The sequence below is a fragment of the Lithobates pipiens genome, unplaced genomic scaffold, assembly GCF_037356315.1.
Source record: "Lithobates pipiens isolate NorthernLeopardFrog02 unplaced genomic scaffold, aLitPip1_a1.2 Scaffold_22, whole genome shotgun sequence".
In the NCBI taxonomy this organism is placed as follows: Eukaryota; Metazoa; Chordata; class Amphibia; order Anura; family Ranidae; genus Lithobates; species Lithobates pipiens.
In genome coordinates, this window is record NW_027507784.1 from 165,976,393 (window position 1) to 165,993,846 (window position 17,454).

At 40.9% G+C, this 17,454-nt stretch overlaps 1 protein-coding gene across 1 annotated transcript in view; it reads right to left on the reverse strand.

The window, feature by feature from the left end:
• Positions 1 to 17,454, reverse strand: part of CYP20A1 (cytochrome P450 family 20 subfamily A member 1) — a 120,432-nt gene that overhangs the window by 11,854 nt on the left and 91,124 nt on the right. The window contains exons 11-12 of the mRNA XM_077448571.1: positions 14,351 to 14,415; positions 12,922 to 13,011 (exon numbers count right to left, since the gene is read on the reverse strand). Of these exons, the coding sequence (XP_077304697.1) occupies positions 12,922 to 13,011; positions 14,351 to 14,415 (155 nt within the window). The remainder of the gene's footprint in view (positions 1 to 12,921; positions 13,012 to 14,350; positions 14,416 to 17,454) is intronic.

Below are 17,454 nucleotides of genomic sequence, written 5' to 3' on the forward strand. Positions count from 1 at the left end.
CTGCGTATTAAAGAGACACACCCTGACACCTCTGAAAGCAATGCCTGTTCACCTTAAATTCAGACCCACTACAGGTCTTGTTGAGCCTTTGGGATCATATACTGTTTCAACAGTATGCTTAAAACTGCATAGCCTCTCCTCTTATGGTATAGTTTCAATTTAGACAAAAGTCTGCTTGTAAAGATATGCTCCTTTATTTTATCACATTTCCGGATTGTGACAAGTGATGCAACGTGTCAGGCGGAGCCAGTGACATCACCTTCCAGTGTCTCCAGTACCGGGAAGCAGCAGCGAGGAGGTGATCTATGGTGGAGGATCTATACATTTACAGTGCCTTGTAAAAGTATTCATCCCCTTGCCATTTTTTCGTGTTTTGTTGCCTCACAACCTGGAATTAACATTGATTGTTTGGAGGATTTGCACCATTTAATTTACAGAACATGCTTACAACTTTGAAGTTTTTTTTATTTTATTTCTTTTTCATTGTGAAGCAAACAAATAGGACAAAATAACAGAAAAAGTCAATGTGCATAACTCAGGGGTGTCCAAACTTTTTTCAAAGAGGGCCGGATTTGATGAAGTGAACATGCGCGAGGGCCGACCATTTTGCCTGACATTCTTTGAACCGTTAAAATTCGGTCTAAGTGTGTTCGTTTGAGCGCTAATACACTGCCCAACAAGAATTCTCTTGCCTTTGTGGCTGTGTGTGGGAAGAGATGAGCTTGGGCGTATTTGTACATACTGTATTAATTGGTGTATAACACGTACCTTCACTTTAAGAGGGAAGTTTCAGGAAAAAAATTTTTTTTTTAAATAAAGAACTGTGAAGCAAAATAATGGTCAGTGCCCACCAATGCAGCCTAATCAGTGCACATCTGCAGACCCACCATTGCCAGAAACGCAGCACCATTGCCAGAAACGCAGCACCATTGCCAGAAACGCAGCATAACCTAACCCTGACTTGTACTTAACAACATTGTCCCTTACTTGTTTGGAGAGTTCCTTGGGCTTTATGGCAGTGTTTGGTTAGTGGTGCCTCTTGCTTGTTTGTTGCAGCCTTTGGGGCCTTTTTAAAAAAAGGTGTGTATATGTAATGACAGATCATGTGACTTAGATTGCACACAAGTGGACATCATTTCACTAATTAGGTGACTTCTGAGGGTAATTGGTTGCACCAGAGCTTTTTATGGGCTTCATAACAAAGGGGGTGAATACATACCCACATGCCAATTATCAGTTTTTAATTTCTGAAAAAGTTTTAAGTACCATATATATTTTTCTAATTTTACTTCTCCAACTTAGACCATTTTGTTCTGATCCATCACATATAATTCAGATTTAAAAAAAAAACATCGAACTAAAGGCTGTAATGTAACATAATAGGAAAATATGTTTGCAAGGCACTGTATATCCTGTTCTTTTCAGCTGGCGACTCTGTGCACCATAAGAACAATCACAGTGGCAGTTCGGATGGCTCTCCCGTGCGATCAGTGACCTGGAGAAGGAATTCGCCAATGCCAAAAGAGTCAGAGAAATCCAAGAGGCCCGGGTACAATGTTATGAGGTCAAATTTGGGCCGGCAGAAGTAAACAATGCCGGGAACTCAACAGGAAAGCCTGAGATTTTGATTTTTTTTTTTTGATCTCAGCTTTTCCTGCCTAAAGGACCCCCCCACTTCTCTCCATAAAGAGAACCTATCACATACTATTTCTATTACAAGGGATGTTTACATTCCTTATAATAGGAAAAAAAGTGATCAAAAAACATGTTAAAAGGGAAAGTGTAAAAAAATAAAAAATTTAAGTACCCCCGTCCCTGGGTGCTCACACGCAAAAGAAAACGCGTACGTACGTCGTGCCCGCATATGTAAACAATGGTCAAATCCCACATGTGAGGCATCACTACGAACATTAGAGTGAGAGCAATAATTCTTGCCCAAGACCTCCTTTGTAACTCTAAACCGGTAACCTGTAAAAAAAAAAAAAAAAATCCGCCGCCTACGGAGATTTTTATTCCCAAAGTTTGGTGACATTCCATAAACTTGCGTAATTTTAAAGCATGACATGTTGGGCATCTACTTGGTGCAACATCTTTCACATTATACAAAAAAAAAAAAGGCTGCTTTTTTATTCATGAAACAGTTTTTTCTTCCAAAAAAAAACGTTGTTTGAAAAATCGCTGGGCAAAGACCGTTTGATGTAAAGAGTTGCAACGACCGCCATTTTATTTCCTAGAGTCTCTTCTAAAAAAAAAAAAAAAAAAAAAACCCACACACACTATATATTATATAAAAAAAGGATGATTTTTACATGTAGGAGCGAAGTGTCAGAATTGGCTTGGGCAAAGTGGTTAAAGTATAATACGCTATAAGTGTATATTTATTTTTTTCACATATCTGGAGCATACGTTTTGTCTACATTGAAAGAGGATTTCCACTATTTCAGAACTAGGTGTCTGTTGAGAATATTGAAAATGTCTAGAAAGTAGAATCCCCTACTGGACAGGGCTTTAAGGGCAAGCAGATCACCACAGGTATTCATTAAAAAACATTTTTATATTCAAATATAGAAAAACGTGTATAGAAAATACATAGAATTCAGTTTAATATACAATCAGACACAAAATTAGTGGTGTATCCAAATTTCGGGCCACCGAAAGAACAAAAAGTGCATAACGGAACTGAAAGGGGGGGGGGGCTGTCCACCCCGGGTGCCACACATGTCATCCTGGTGCACCCCTGTCAGAGTCTGCCCCTCCCCCCTCCTCCCTTTGTGAGAGTGTCACAGAGTTAGATTTAAATTGCCAGGCAGCTACTGTAACAATGTCCCGCCTCCTAGACAGTCTCTTGCAATAGACGGCACGGTCACCCAATGCGGGAAACATTGTGCTGTGTGTTATAGAAGTAGATCTAGGAGGTGGGACATTGTTACAGCGGCTGCCCGGCGATTTAAATCCAGCTCTGTGACATAGCATGAGATTGCAATACCAGGCACAGGAGAGGCTGCATGTCATGGACACTGGTTAGGCTGCATTGATCTCTTGTATCATGTCTGCAGTCTCTGGCCATCTCTTGTACCATATCTACAGTGTCTGACCGTATCCTGTAGTATTGTCTGCAGTCTCTGACCTTATCCTGTATCATGTCTGCAGTCTATGACCATCTCCTGTATCATGTCTGCTAAAGGGGCACCGAATGAAAATGTTGCAACTACTATTAGCAATGTGTTTAAGTTTAAGAGATTGCAGACATGATACAAGAGATGGACACTGCAGACTGCATTTTTCTTGAGCTTTTCTTGCACTAAAAAGGTGCCAATAATGGCCAACAATAAATTCATATTCATTTAAATTGATGACATTAAAAAGTGGAATACAATACAATTATATATAAAAAATATAAATTTTTTAAAAACTGAAATTTGTTGTTTTTTGGCTAGGTGTATCTTGAATTTTCAGTACCAAAATTTCCATTCGGTACAACTCTAATTGAAATATAACATATACAATCTGATGTCTCCACTCTACCTTGAAACTATACCATAAGAGGAGACTATCCAGTTGTAAGCATACTGGGAAAACAGTATATGATCCCAAAAACACAAGACCTGTAGTAGGTCTGAATTTAAGGTGAACAGGCATCGCACCCAGAGGTGTCATGTGATGGCTCTTTAATATACAGTTACCTGCAAATGGATGGATATAATTTTTTACACCTTTGAAATATTTATGTCAACCATTTTGGATGATTGTTGTAATATCAGCATCTTTTATGTATGTTATCCTTGGGCACAGTGTTTATATGGATTATTAAATCCATATAAATCCTGTATAATAATAATTATTAGGAATAAAATGTATGTGATTATTTGAATAGCGCACCATTCTATTTAGTTGTGTAGTAGGTGTTAACCATTGTCAATGGTGAAGCAGTTCCCCACAGTTTGCATATACATAGCATATGCATGCATATACATAGCAGCTCATGAGTAAAAATCGACACAAATTCTGAATTTAAGCCACTAGATTATATAGTTAGGGGTAACAGAGTAAAGGGGGGGGGGGGGGGCTAAATACAAATGCACACCACACTTTTCAGATATTTGTTAAAAATTTAGAAAACCATTTATCATTTTCCTTCCACTTCACAATTATATGCCAGTGTGTTGGTCGATCACATAAAATCCAAATAAAATAAATTTATCCTCAAGCCCCTCACCCTCCGATGATAAACAAATCATACCCGTTGCAATAGAAGACCTCAAATCCCACATACCAGATCTATCACTAAAACACTGGTCCCACATCAGAGATCAACCACCAACTTTAATACACAAACAACCTATTATCATTTCTAGATCTACAAAAACACCACAACATAGCTCAACAGGGGAGCATACACTCACAAGCAAATGGCCTCATACCTGAAAAAACACCCCGCCCCATGTGCTAAACTATCACACAAAGTGTGGTCCTTCTGGACATCCACCTCTCCCAAAGCAAAAAGGAATCATTCTTATGTTTAACTCCTTGCAGAACAAGGACCAATTTACTAAAAACGCCAACATATAAAAGATGGGAAAGATCTACAAACCTAATTTTCTGACTACCAATGGTGCAAAGCCATTCAATACAACCTGAAAACCTCTAAAAGCATCACATATTGGGAACATTCACAAAAAACGCCAACATAGATGGTACCTCACCCCAATCCAAATGTATAAATTTGCACATTTAGATGATGATCTCTGTTGGAGGGGCTGTTCTGCTAAAGGATCCCTAATCCACATCCTCTGGGAGTGCCCACGAATTAACCCATTCTGGAAAGTGGTTTTCACCTTTATCTCAGACATCATGGGGCACAAAACTGACCCCTCTCCATCTTTAGCCATTCTCAGCCTAGGAATTATCCAAAAGAGTTCAGAACGCTAGTAATACACACTATTTGCGGCTAGACTGCTTATTATGCACAAATGGAGAAGCTTCCTAATCCCAACAATCACAGATGTCAAATTTCAACTTTCTATAAAGAATTCAAATTTAGCTCTGCAACATAACACGGTTACAAAATACATCACTGCATGGAAACCCTGGCTTCTTACTCAAACATCATAAGTCAACTATATAAAATTACAGGGTTGCAGATGGAAAACAACTAGATAAGATCTCCTTGATTGTCCACTTGCTAATGACAGACTGTACCTTGGAGTCGATAATGTTCCTTTGAATACTATTGCACCACCATCCAATGTTTGTTCCCTCTTCCATAACTGATGCACCAATTACACCACACCTAACGCAAATAACATTATGAGAAAATTATCTCCCCCCCCCATTTGACACGGTTAGCTCCCAAATGGAGTGTCCAAGGGGGGGTAGATGATACAATGTCTTAGCTACTTATCACTGCATATTGTTACAATACAATGTAACCATTATTGTCTTTTACTGCAATATGTTTACTTTATCTGTCAATGTTCAACTTCTTACTCATGCATGTATTGTTAATGAAAAATGAAATAAAAATTTAAAAACAAAATACATTTACATTTTTGGCTGCAACATGATAAAATGTGGAAAATTTCAAGGGGTATGAATACTTCAAGGCACTGTATAAAGCAAATCTTTTAGCTACTTTTAAATAAAGTTCAGCCTAAAAGCAGGCAAAACAAGGTGTCAAACAATGAAAGTGCTTCAACTGTTCACTGAGGCATTCTCACTGGACAATGTGTTAGCAGATTGTCCATCGTAAAGGTAATAGCAGAGATTTACCTATGTGACATAGGTCATCTACCACTAGAAAACATTTAAATTCCCCGCTTTCCATTAAATACTTCATCTTAGCTATATTTTAGGATGCGCTAACATGCATTTCTGAGCTGGTGTACTTGCTCAGGTCACATTATTGTCATTTATACAACTACCTTTCTAACTTCAACGAGCCATTTCCAAGTTGTGTGGTAGGTAGGTGCTCTGTGTGGTGAATAACAACCCTTACACATGTACTTTGTGTCTCCTATATGAACTAGCGCTGTAGAGCCTAATGCCAGCATTGCTATCACATTAAAATTTAAACATTTCCTTTACCAATACAGTTGGCCCCTGGCATCAGCTGCATACACTTACAGCATTGTGTACAGGCAGGACTCTGTCAGTGCTGTTCCCAGAACAAGCCTTTTTTAATCAATGAATACAAGGCTTCCTCTAAATGGCTGAGGTGGACGGATGTCATGATCCACCTTAGCCTTTCAGAAGAAGCCTTGTATTCATTGATAAAAATACAAGGCATCCTGGGAAACGCTAAGTACAGAGTTCAACCCGATTTTTCTTCTAGGAGTGAGATGGAAAGCACTGAGCCAGAACACAACACTGTGTATGGTAAGCATCATCAGCTACATACAGTCTATATAGCATCAACAGTGTACATAATAAATAAAAAAAAGTTAGGGCCAGCTTAGCCTAAACAAACTACTTAAAGCGATAGGAAAGATCAAACTAGGATTTAACGTTGGCAGAGAATAACTTTTTTTTTTTCTTTTAATATGGGTCAATGTAGTGGGTTTAACCCTTTTGCTGTCAGGCCCTACACTCTACTTTAAACCTCAGGTGGACAGACAATTTTTGCAATTTTTCATTAAAGTAGACTAAAATGATAGTGCTACTAATTTGGAAGGTTCCGTGACAGTAAAAATTTACTAAAATCCCTATTAGGCCTCACAAACACAACCGAACTTACAAAATTCAGACTAAATCTAAAAGCTAAAACTGTATCAATTCAACAAATATTATCTAAATAAATTCAGCGAATTATCAGGGGTCTAAACAGACCCCTAATATGCTCTACTTTGGGGATAGGGAAAGAGATAGATGACACAGCTCAGTCTTCTCTGCAGCTGGGCTCACTGAGCATCTGTGCATTTGCTGCAGGATGCATTTGCTGTACCTGCTGGAAACAAAGGGAAAAAATATGATTTTTATAACAGCTTACCTGTAAAATCCTTTTCTTGGGAGTACATCACAGGACACAGAGCCACAGTAATTACTGTATGGGTTATACGGCAACTTCAAGTGATGGGCACACCCTAGACAAGAAGTTAAATTCCCCATATAACCCCTCCTCTTACCGGGAGTACCTCAGTTTTTTAGCAAAACAATACACGTGTAGCCAGAAATGGGGGGGAACCACTGTATCCCGTGACGCACACAAAGAAAAGGATTTTACAGGTAAGCTGTTATAAAAATCATATTTTCTTTATCGTATATCACGGGACACAAAACCACAGTAATTACTGTATGGAATGTCCCAGAGCAATGCACTCTGCTTTTGTTTGGGACACAAACAAAAGCAGAATACAATCAGACTTGAGGTCCTATATTGCCGCCTGCAGTACACTGCGCCCAAAGGCGATACCCTCATGCCTTCTTACATCCACCTGATAGAATCTGGTGAATGGATGGACTGAAGACCAGGTTGCGGCCTTGCAGATTTGAGCCATGGAGGCTTGGTGATGCACTGCCCAAAAAGCACTAACTGCCCTAGTGGAGTGCGCTTTGATTTGAAAAGGTGGAACCTTCCTCTTCATAAGCTTAATAAGCTTGAATAATTACTTGCCGAATCCATTTGGCAATAGTGGATTTTGATGCTGCCTGTCCTTCCCTAGGACCTTCAGGCAACACAAACAAAGCATTTGTTTTCCGAATTGGAGCAGTCGCTTTCAAATAGATTTTGACTGCTCTCACTACATCCAAAGAACATAGTGACTTTTCTTCCTTACAACAGGGTTCTGGAAAAAATGAAGGTAAAACAATATCCTTGTTTAGGTGAAAAGCTGAAAACACCTTTGGCAGAAAGCTAGGATGAGGACACAATACTAGTCTATCCTTGTGAATGATTAAATATGGCTCTTTACAAGAAAGAGCTGTCCACTCTTGCATAAGAAATGGCTACCAGAAAAAAACTAGCTTCCTTGTCAAAAAGGACCAAAGGAATATGTTGTATCGGCTCAAAAGGCTGTTTCTGTAATGCCGACAGAACTAAATTCAAATCCAAGGGTTCAGGGGTGCTCTAACCGGATGATTAAGCCACGTTTCCCCCTGTATAAAGCTTCGGACCAAAGAATGTGAAGCAAGCGGATGTTGAAACAATACCAATAAGACCGAGACCTGGCCCTTGATAGTACTCTAGGCCAGTTTCATCTCTAGCCCCATTTGCAGAAAGGCAAGAAATCTACCTATGACATACTTCCTAGGATGCCAACCCCTGGATTCACACCAGGAAACATATGCCTTCCAGACTCTATAATAAATTACTCTGGAAGCTGGCTTCCTTGCATTAAATCAGAGTAGATATCATTGAGCCTGAAAGCCCACGATAATTCAACCTACAATAGCAGGTCTGGACGTGGTAGTAGGGGCCATGGGGCAACCTACCACCATCTTTGCCATTTCTGCATATCAAGATCTTCTGGGCCATAAGAACTACTTTCCTGCTTGATCCTGCGAAGAAATAGCAGCAGAATAGGAGGGAATGCATAAATCAGTGAGAACTAATCCCACTGGGTCACCAATGCATCTGTTTCGTATGCGAGTGGATCCCATATTATTGACACAAAGTTGTTGACTTTGTTGTTGAACAGATCTACGTCCGGGATCGCCCATCTTTGGCATATAGCTAGGAAGATGTTGGGGCGAAGGGACCATTCCCCCTGAGAAAACCTGCTGGAGACTTACATAATCCGCCTGCCAGTTCTCTACCCCTGGAATGAAGATTGCTGATATGCACGGTGCATGCTTTTCTGCCCAGGTTAGGATATGGTTTACCTCTACATGGGCTCCCTGACTTCTGGTGCCCCCTTGGTGACTGATATAAGCCACTGCTGTGGCGTTGTCGGATTGAATCCTGACAGGAGAATTCTGCAACCTAAATGTCCAGGCCCTTAGGGCTAGACGCGCTGCCTGAATCTCTAGAATGTTGATGGGCAAGGTCCTTTTCGGTTCTGGAACATTTCTCCTGGACAGACACCTCTTCCAGGACTGCTCCCCAGCCTGAAAGGCTGGCATCTGTTACCACCTATCAGGTAACCGGTAAGAATGATTCTGCAGATTCTCAGATATCCTCCACCAACTGAGGCTCTGGTGTACTTTTTGCGACAAATGCATTTGAAACTCTAGTGCTTGGACCTTCTTGTTCCAGGCTGATAGAATACTGTTTTGCAGCAGTCTCGAATGAAACTGAGCATAGGGAACTGCTTCAAATGAAGCCACCATCTTCCCCAACAACCTCCTACCAAGGCGAAAGGAAAGACCCTTCTTTGCCCTGAGGCAGTACAAAACCTGGGGTAAAAACACCCTCTTCTGGGCTGTATCTATAACCAGACCCAAGTACTCTAATCTTCTTACTGGTTTTAAAGAAGATTTCTCTAGGTTCCATGCTTTGGTCCAAGCGGGCTACCGACCGGTCTATCAAGAGAAGGTAATCTAGGTATGCCATTATTGTTGTACCTTGAGCCCTTAATCTGGCCAGAAGTTTTGTAAATGCCCGGAGGTGCAGTAGCTAGACCGAAAGGCAAGGCTACAAATTGAAAATGAAGTTTTTCTACTTCGAAAATGTTATGTCCCTTTGACACATGGTCTCTCAGGGTGTTGCTAGCAAAGCTGCCAGTGTCTGCTCAGCAAGATACACATAGGCTGGATGCACTTCTTAACCAGGGAAGGGTCTATTACTCACTCAGGAAGCGATGTGCATTCTTACATGGTGGCACTCTGGTATACAAATCCTTAATGGCATTTCACGTTCCGCTCTCCTCACCTGCATTGAAATCCACAGCTGGTCTGACAAGGCTTTAATATATGGTGCTTTTGGAAAATCCCATTTCACTCCACACTCCTCTCCTAAAAGCACCACTAGACCTGTTGTGGTCTTTGTTTAAGTTTGGCTTTACATACTGCCAAACTATTGGCTGGAGTTCTCCTCTTTTGTCATTCTATTTGGATCTTTGGAGAAGACTGGAACCTCTTTGATGTTGCAGACCACCCCTTTACTGGCCTGAGGACCTACAGCCCCCTCCAGTAGTGGACAGACCCGCGGGGATTCATCGAGGCTCCATTTATACATGCCTGTATGACCTAGTGTTCAGGCACAGGTCCAGTGGTTCCGCTAAGAGTACCTATTTTTACCTACCTTGATGTCACTGATGTGAAATGTCTCTGGGATTACTTCTTGGTTTTATACATTGTGTGAAATATCACATCAGAGCTTCACATGGATTCCAAGGACTAATTTATTTGTTTGAGATTTGGACTTTACTTGTTCATTTCAATGTCAGACACCTCACATTTTTGTATCATTTCTTAGCGCTACATTGTAGTTTTTCGTTTGTATATGAATTTGGTCACATTCGTGTGTAGCTGCTTATTCTCACTTGTTTTTGGTTAGGGCAATATTTTCCTTTTTATTTAGCACTATATGGGTACCTTAAATAAATAGGGATAATTGTGGACACGCACCCACACTCACTCAGGTTGAACTAGATGGACTGGTGTCTATTCAACCTTACTAACTAAATAACTACGTAACTAGATGCCTGGTCCGCAGACCAGCATTTCAGCCAAATCAGGCAATGTAGCACAAGCTAATACTGAGGCTCTAGAGAGCAATGGGGCCATATCTAAGGCCGCATCACAGACATACTTAAGGCCCTGTACCAACTGGTCTGCCAGCTCAACGCAGACCGGGAAGCCTGTTTCTTCTCCAATTCACGGTGCAACAATTTAGCCCATTCAGACAGCGTCTGCAATACCAGGGCCATGGCCAACACTGGCCACAATGCTGACCTCACCACAGTAAACATGGACCAGGCAACTGCCTCGGCCCTTCTGTTGGCAGGGTCCTTGAAAGCAGGAGTTCCTTCCACCGGAATCATGGTTACTTTATTTAACCTGGACACCGAGGGATCAACAATCGGAGGAGATGTCCATTGCTTCAGGAGACTCTTCTCAAAGGGGTAATGCACCGCCAAGCGTTTCGGGACTGAAAAGGCTGCTGCGGTTTTCCCATTCCTTGTAAATAAACTTATCAAAATAAGTTAGGTAAGGAAACACCTTAGGCGTACGGGCCGGCTTGTACGACCCAAAAGGGACCGACACCTCTGTAGATGCCCCCGCCGTATATTCAATTTTTAAGGTACCCTGCACTGCTGTAATAAGTGCTCCTGCAAGCATCTTTTCCTGCGCTGACCCGGACACGGAGTCATCCTCACTGTCCGAACGGTCCTGGTCCGCATCCTCTGATACATCAGAACAGGGGCCGCCAGTCACAGCGGCGCAAAAAAATGGCCTGGTCAAATCTTCCGGTCTTTAAGTGGTTAATGTAATGCATTGTTAGGGCCCCACCCAGTATTGTTTATAAGGCTAGGAGCACACAAGCGATTTTTAGTAGTTTAATTGCAAGCAGTGATTGATTACTACACATATGGAACAACAAATGGCTCCATATGGAGTGTAGAATATACAGAAAGAAGATAGCAGGTTCGTTTCTCATCATACTTTTATATTAAAATAAACGAGTAATGCGTAGAAGTCAATCACTTTTGAAATATTGTGCTCATAAGCATTTACTTTTGTACCTCATTCCATAGGGAAAATGAAAATGTGTCTGTTGTGTGGCAATTAATACTCTTTGGAAGGCCATTTATAAAATATTATATTAAAATATTATATTATAATATATATATATATATATATATATATATATATATATTTATTATTTTTACACACAGGGTTTATATAACTTTCATCCAGGATACACACATTTTTTCCAGTTGAACCCAATTAGAAAATCTGTGAATCTTGTGTGAAAACATTAAAGGGCCATTTCACACCACCAGAAAGAGGCGGGGAAAATATATATATATATATATATATATATATATATATATATATATATTCCATGCGTTTTTCCTGCACATTCAAAACGCACTTGTGATCTGCAATGGGTGTCAGTGTTAACTCAACAACACCCCAAATGCAGGTCGCAAATACAATCAGTTTGCCTGCATCGGATTAAATGGTACAGTAGTACCATGTGATCTGGTTACTGTGCATTTTGTAAAGTAGTGCATACAATACTTTTGGTGCGATCAAGAGCAATTTCAGTCCACTCAAATAAATGGGCTGAAATTGCACTGCACTGGGATTTGCACTTCTGTGTGATTTATGGCGAGAACTGGCCCTGATAAATGGAACCTTTGGGTGATTGTGAATAATTTTAAAACCACCCATGTCTTCCTAGCTTTAGCCTTCTTGCAATTGTTGAACCCAATATATTCACTGTGTGGCTTATGGTAGACGTAATTTTCTCTTGGCGGCTGTTCAGCATGGGGGATGTGCTGGCGGTGATTACCACTAGATAAATAAATTACAAATATAGAAGATGTGCAAACCTAGTGCATTACCAAAGATTTAAGAATAAAAAAAGCAGGTACTCACAAAATTTAACTAACAAAAGGCCATAAAAACAATGCATGGACATGCACAGAACACAGATTACAGCTAACGCATTTCGGGAGCGCACCCCCTTCCTCAGAGCTAGGCTCAAATATCTAATTACGAAAAACGCTGCCATGAAAAGATGCAAGTAATATAAAATGTCACAGCATGAACTGCTTTCAGGCAAAGTCTACAATTATTATTATTGTGGGTAGGGACCAATGTGATTGTGCGATGTATGTGTGAAGCGCTGCATAAATGGCACTATATGGGTACCTTAAATAAATAGGGATGATTGTGGACACGCACCCACACTCACTCAGGTTGAACTAGATGTACTGGTGTCTTTATTCAACCTTACTATAACTAGATGCTAGATGTAAAAAATGATTCAAAATGTGTACTTCCTGAAATTTTGACATATATAATTACTCTTACCTAAGCTCTGGGCACTCTTGACTTCCTGAAAAGCCCAGCAAAGTAAGGTTTTGCTTCGCAGATTCCTCTTCAAATCTGTCTGGGTTGAATCTGAATGAATATAGCATATAATATAACGAATGCAGTATTCTGTAACAATTTACCTAAATATAAGCATACAAAATATTTTTTGCAGAGTAAACAAAAAACTCAGACATAATATAAACATGACAAGGGCTTGATCACACCAGATGTGGTGGGATTGCGTCGGGCAGCTATTCCAGTGCAGTCCCACCGCATGGACAAGGCAAAATACCTTGTCTCTTATATGCCCAGTTCACAACATTGCATGCAGTATTTTTCTGTGCAGTTCAGTGTGAGGAAATTCCCTGCCTTGAACCATGAGGCTGGCGATTGAACTTTATGCAATGTCTTTGTGACATCTCAATAAAGTTAGTTAGAAGAAAAAAAAAATTAAAAAAAATTAAAAAAAAGGAGGAAACATCACTGCGCTGATCTAAACCACACACTAGCCAGTGTTGTGGTCCAGCCCACCAGTTCACAAATACAATATTGGGGAACTGGAGAAAGTGCAGAGAAGGGCAACCAAACTGATAACAGGCATGGAGGAGATCAGCATTGAGAATAGAGTAGAGTAACCAAATTTATTCTCCAAGGAAATTAAGGGGAGATATGATCAACATGTACAAATACATGAGTGGTCCATAATGAACTTGGTGGAGTTATTTAATTTCAGGTCATTAAAGACGACAAGGGACCACTTTTACATATGGAGGAAAAGAGATTTAACTTTAACATAAGGAAAGGCCTCTTCACAGTAAGAGGTGTAAAAATGTAGAATAAACTCCCTCAAAAACAGGTTCTGGCCAACTCAGAACATAAGATTATTGCAAAAAAAAAAAAAGAGCCCAATGCATTTCTAAATGCACAAAATATAACTAGTTATTAATATTTGAAGGTAGTAATGACAGGGGAAGTTGGTCCTGGGACTATGCGATTTCCTCACGGGGAATCGGGAAGGACAGTTTTTCCTCCCCATTAGAGTGAATTGGAACATGCTTTATTAGGGTCTTTTGCCTTCCTTGGGACCAACTGTGGGTAAGGGGGTGTGTGTGTATATATATATATCTCTATCTCTCTATCTATCTATATATATACACACACACACACACACACCTTACTCCATGCTCAACTGCAGGTTATCTCCATATAAACCAATACACCCCATCTGAAAGCAGTGAGGTAAGCAGCAACACCATGAACATTAAAATTACATTTGACCCATGTGTGCATAATATATTACACCAGGTCTTATTAGTGCACCTGGAGAACGCTGTCAATATAACATAAAACAAAGGAGGAAAAAAAAAAAAAAAAAAAAAAAAAAAAAAAAAAAAAAAGGTATAATAGGAATGTCAAAAGTGCATACCTGTATGAAGATGGCCAGGTCGTGTTGTCTTGGAGAACAACACCAAGAGCATAAAGAACAAGTGTCTGCAAAAAATAGAAAAGTGGTGAATTTTTTTTTTTTTTTAATGCAACGCTTAGAATGATAGTATAATGATGTTGCATAATGAATACTGCTGATTTTGGTTTGGGTTTAATACAAATGACCTTTGTTTTTGATCTTCTAACCAGGCCACAGTGTATAATGTATATAAATAAAACTCCTTTCCAATCCGGATACCAAAGTATGGCATGAAGTTTTTAGGTAAAACAATAAAAGAAGAAAAACTGAGAAACTAAGCAAGGATATGGAAGGTGTCAGATGGGAAAGAGTTGTGGCACTTTAAGTGCTGGTCCAAGCATGGGCCGTTTGAGTTAATCTTCATGTTTATATATTTAATTGACCTTCTAGAATTCCAATACTTTAGAACAGGGGTCTCAAACTGGCAGCCTTCCAGCTTTTGCAAAACTACAAGTCCCATCATGCCTCTGCCTGTGGTAGTCATGCGTGTAACTGTCAGCCTTGCAATGCCTCATGGGACTTTTAGTTTCCCAACAGCTGGAGGGCCGCCAGTTTGAGACCCCTGCTTTAGAAGTTCATACTGTTTTTACATTACGTTTTGATACCGTATTGTTTCTTAACAAATGTTCAGATATCTACATCTCTGCAACATTCTGTTTTTAACCTTGTACAGTAATAGCTAGGATTACGAGCATAATTTGTTCCAGAAGAATGCTTGGACTCCAAAGCACTCGTATATCAAAGAGTTTCCCCATAGGAAATAATGGAAACTCATAAGCAGTGGCTGTGAAACGGATTGTCTATGCAGTACTGCATGTGGCCAGAGGTGTAGGGGCGGCGGAGAAACTCAGAAACTGAGTGTTTCCGAGCATCACCATGCGCCCACCGTGGCTTGAATCCAGCTTGTCCTATGAGAACACTCGCAAAGCGGCTCAAGAATGTTTTTTGAAAATAGCTTGCATTGCAAAATGCTTGTAAACCGCGTTACTCGCAAGCCAAGATCCCACTGTATTGGGTTCGATACTTACGATTATAAGTGCACTCTAGTGGCCATTGAAATGTAAAACTTGGCCTTTCGAATGGGTCAGTTAACCACTTGACCTCTGGAAGGTTTTACCCCCCTTCATGATCAGGGAATTTATTGCTATTCAGCACTGTGCTAATTTAACTGTCAATTGCGTGGTCATGCAACACTGTACACAAATTCAATTTTTATCATTTCATTTACACAAATTGAGTTCTCTTTTGGTGATATTTAATCATCACTGGGTTTTTTATTATATAAACAAAAAAAAAAAAATTAATTAAAAAAAGAGACCAAACATTTTGAAAAAAAATAAACAAAAAAAAAGCACAATATATTATTCTACCTTTGGTTATCAAAAGTATATCCAGTAAAATGAAATTTCTTCATAAAAATGAGGCCATAATGTATTCTGCTACGTCTTTGGAAAAAAAAAAATATATATATCCCAAAAAGTGTATATTTGGTTTGTGTGAAAGCTATCACATCTACACCCGTCAAAATGTCAGGTTTCTGTGATGTAAAAAATGAGACAAAGAAATAATTTCAGAGCTTTTTCCACGGTGAATAAAGTTCGCTTTGCTGATAATTGACACACAGGTTACAATCCAGAAAAAACAGTGTTAAAACGTACAGCAAGAAAAGGAATAGGAATACAGTATACACCACGTGTAATACAAGATTTTTGTACAAACTTTTCCGTCATTAACCAGATGAGGCCAGTGGACATCCAGATACCGCAGAGCAGTCAATGTAACAAAGTAACCACTGTACCCCCCCCATCAGACCCTGCAGGGGGGGGGGGGGGGGGGGAAGAGGGGGGGGGAGCGGGTAGGAAAGGGGAAGACAAAGGGAGAAGGAAAACAAAAGGAGGAGCATGACAAGGGAAAGAAAAGGGAGAGGGGGAAGGGGGGGATGGGAGGGAAACCATTCCCTACGGATCCAGCAGTGGCAGCTCTGGTTTCTATATACCCTCTCTATCTCCTCCCGTCCAGGGCAGCCATATGCCGTCAAAATTCTTAGGACACGTCCTGCTTATACATGTAATTTTGTATAATGGTAGGGCCTTATTAATGATGTCATCCCACAAAGCCACCGACGGGAGGGAAGCAGAAGTCCAGCGAAGGAGAATGGCCTTCTTGGCATAATAAAGCAAAAACGCCACCAGGAGTTTGGAGTAGCGAGACCGCTGGTCCTCCTCCTGAATGCCAAGGAGAGCCAGCTCCGGGGGCCGGGGTAGGGACAAGCCAAGATGCTCATCAATGGTGTCAAACACGTCATTCCAGAAGCCTGCCACAGCCGGGCAGCTCCAGAACATATGAAAGAATGTTCCCATATCCGTTTTGCACCTGGTACAGGCAGAGTCTCTTTGCTGGTATAGTCTGTGCAGCCGCTGTGGGGTAAACTATGTAGAAACTTGGTCTGTATTACTTTATCCCTAGATGAAATCACCAGGCCTAGGCTATCCTCAAAGCAGTCATTCCAATCCTCCCTTGCCAGGGATGGAATATCCCTCTTCCAGGCCTCCCACAATTTCTCCATCTTAGGAGAGTCCATACTAATTAGCGAGATGTATAAGGACGAGAGAGGCTTGGAGAGTTGGTCCTGGGTCAATAGCTCCTCCACGGGGTCCATGGAGAGGCACGTGACTTCTGGCAGCTGCGCCCTGGCTGCATGTTGTAGTTGGTGGTAGCGGAAGTACATCCACCCGGGTAATTGAAATTTGGTGGCAAGTTTCCCATACGACCCCAATCTTCCATCCACGATAATGTCTCCTGCCGTCTTCACCCCGTAGCGCACCCACACCATCGGGTCAGAAACAGTCCGAAAGTGCGGGAACACAGGGTTCCCCCACAGCGGCTGCCCGGGTGACCAGACTCCTGGCCTAAAAAAACGTCTCCTGGCCAACCCCCACACCCTAAGTGTCGTCCTAGTCGGCAGTGGAAGCCCAGGGCGTGCGCCAGGCCCTCTGTAGACTAAATTGCCAAGGTCGTCCAAAAACCTACTCCAGCTGCCTCAGTGCAGAAAGCGGCGTTTGTCC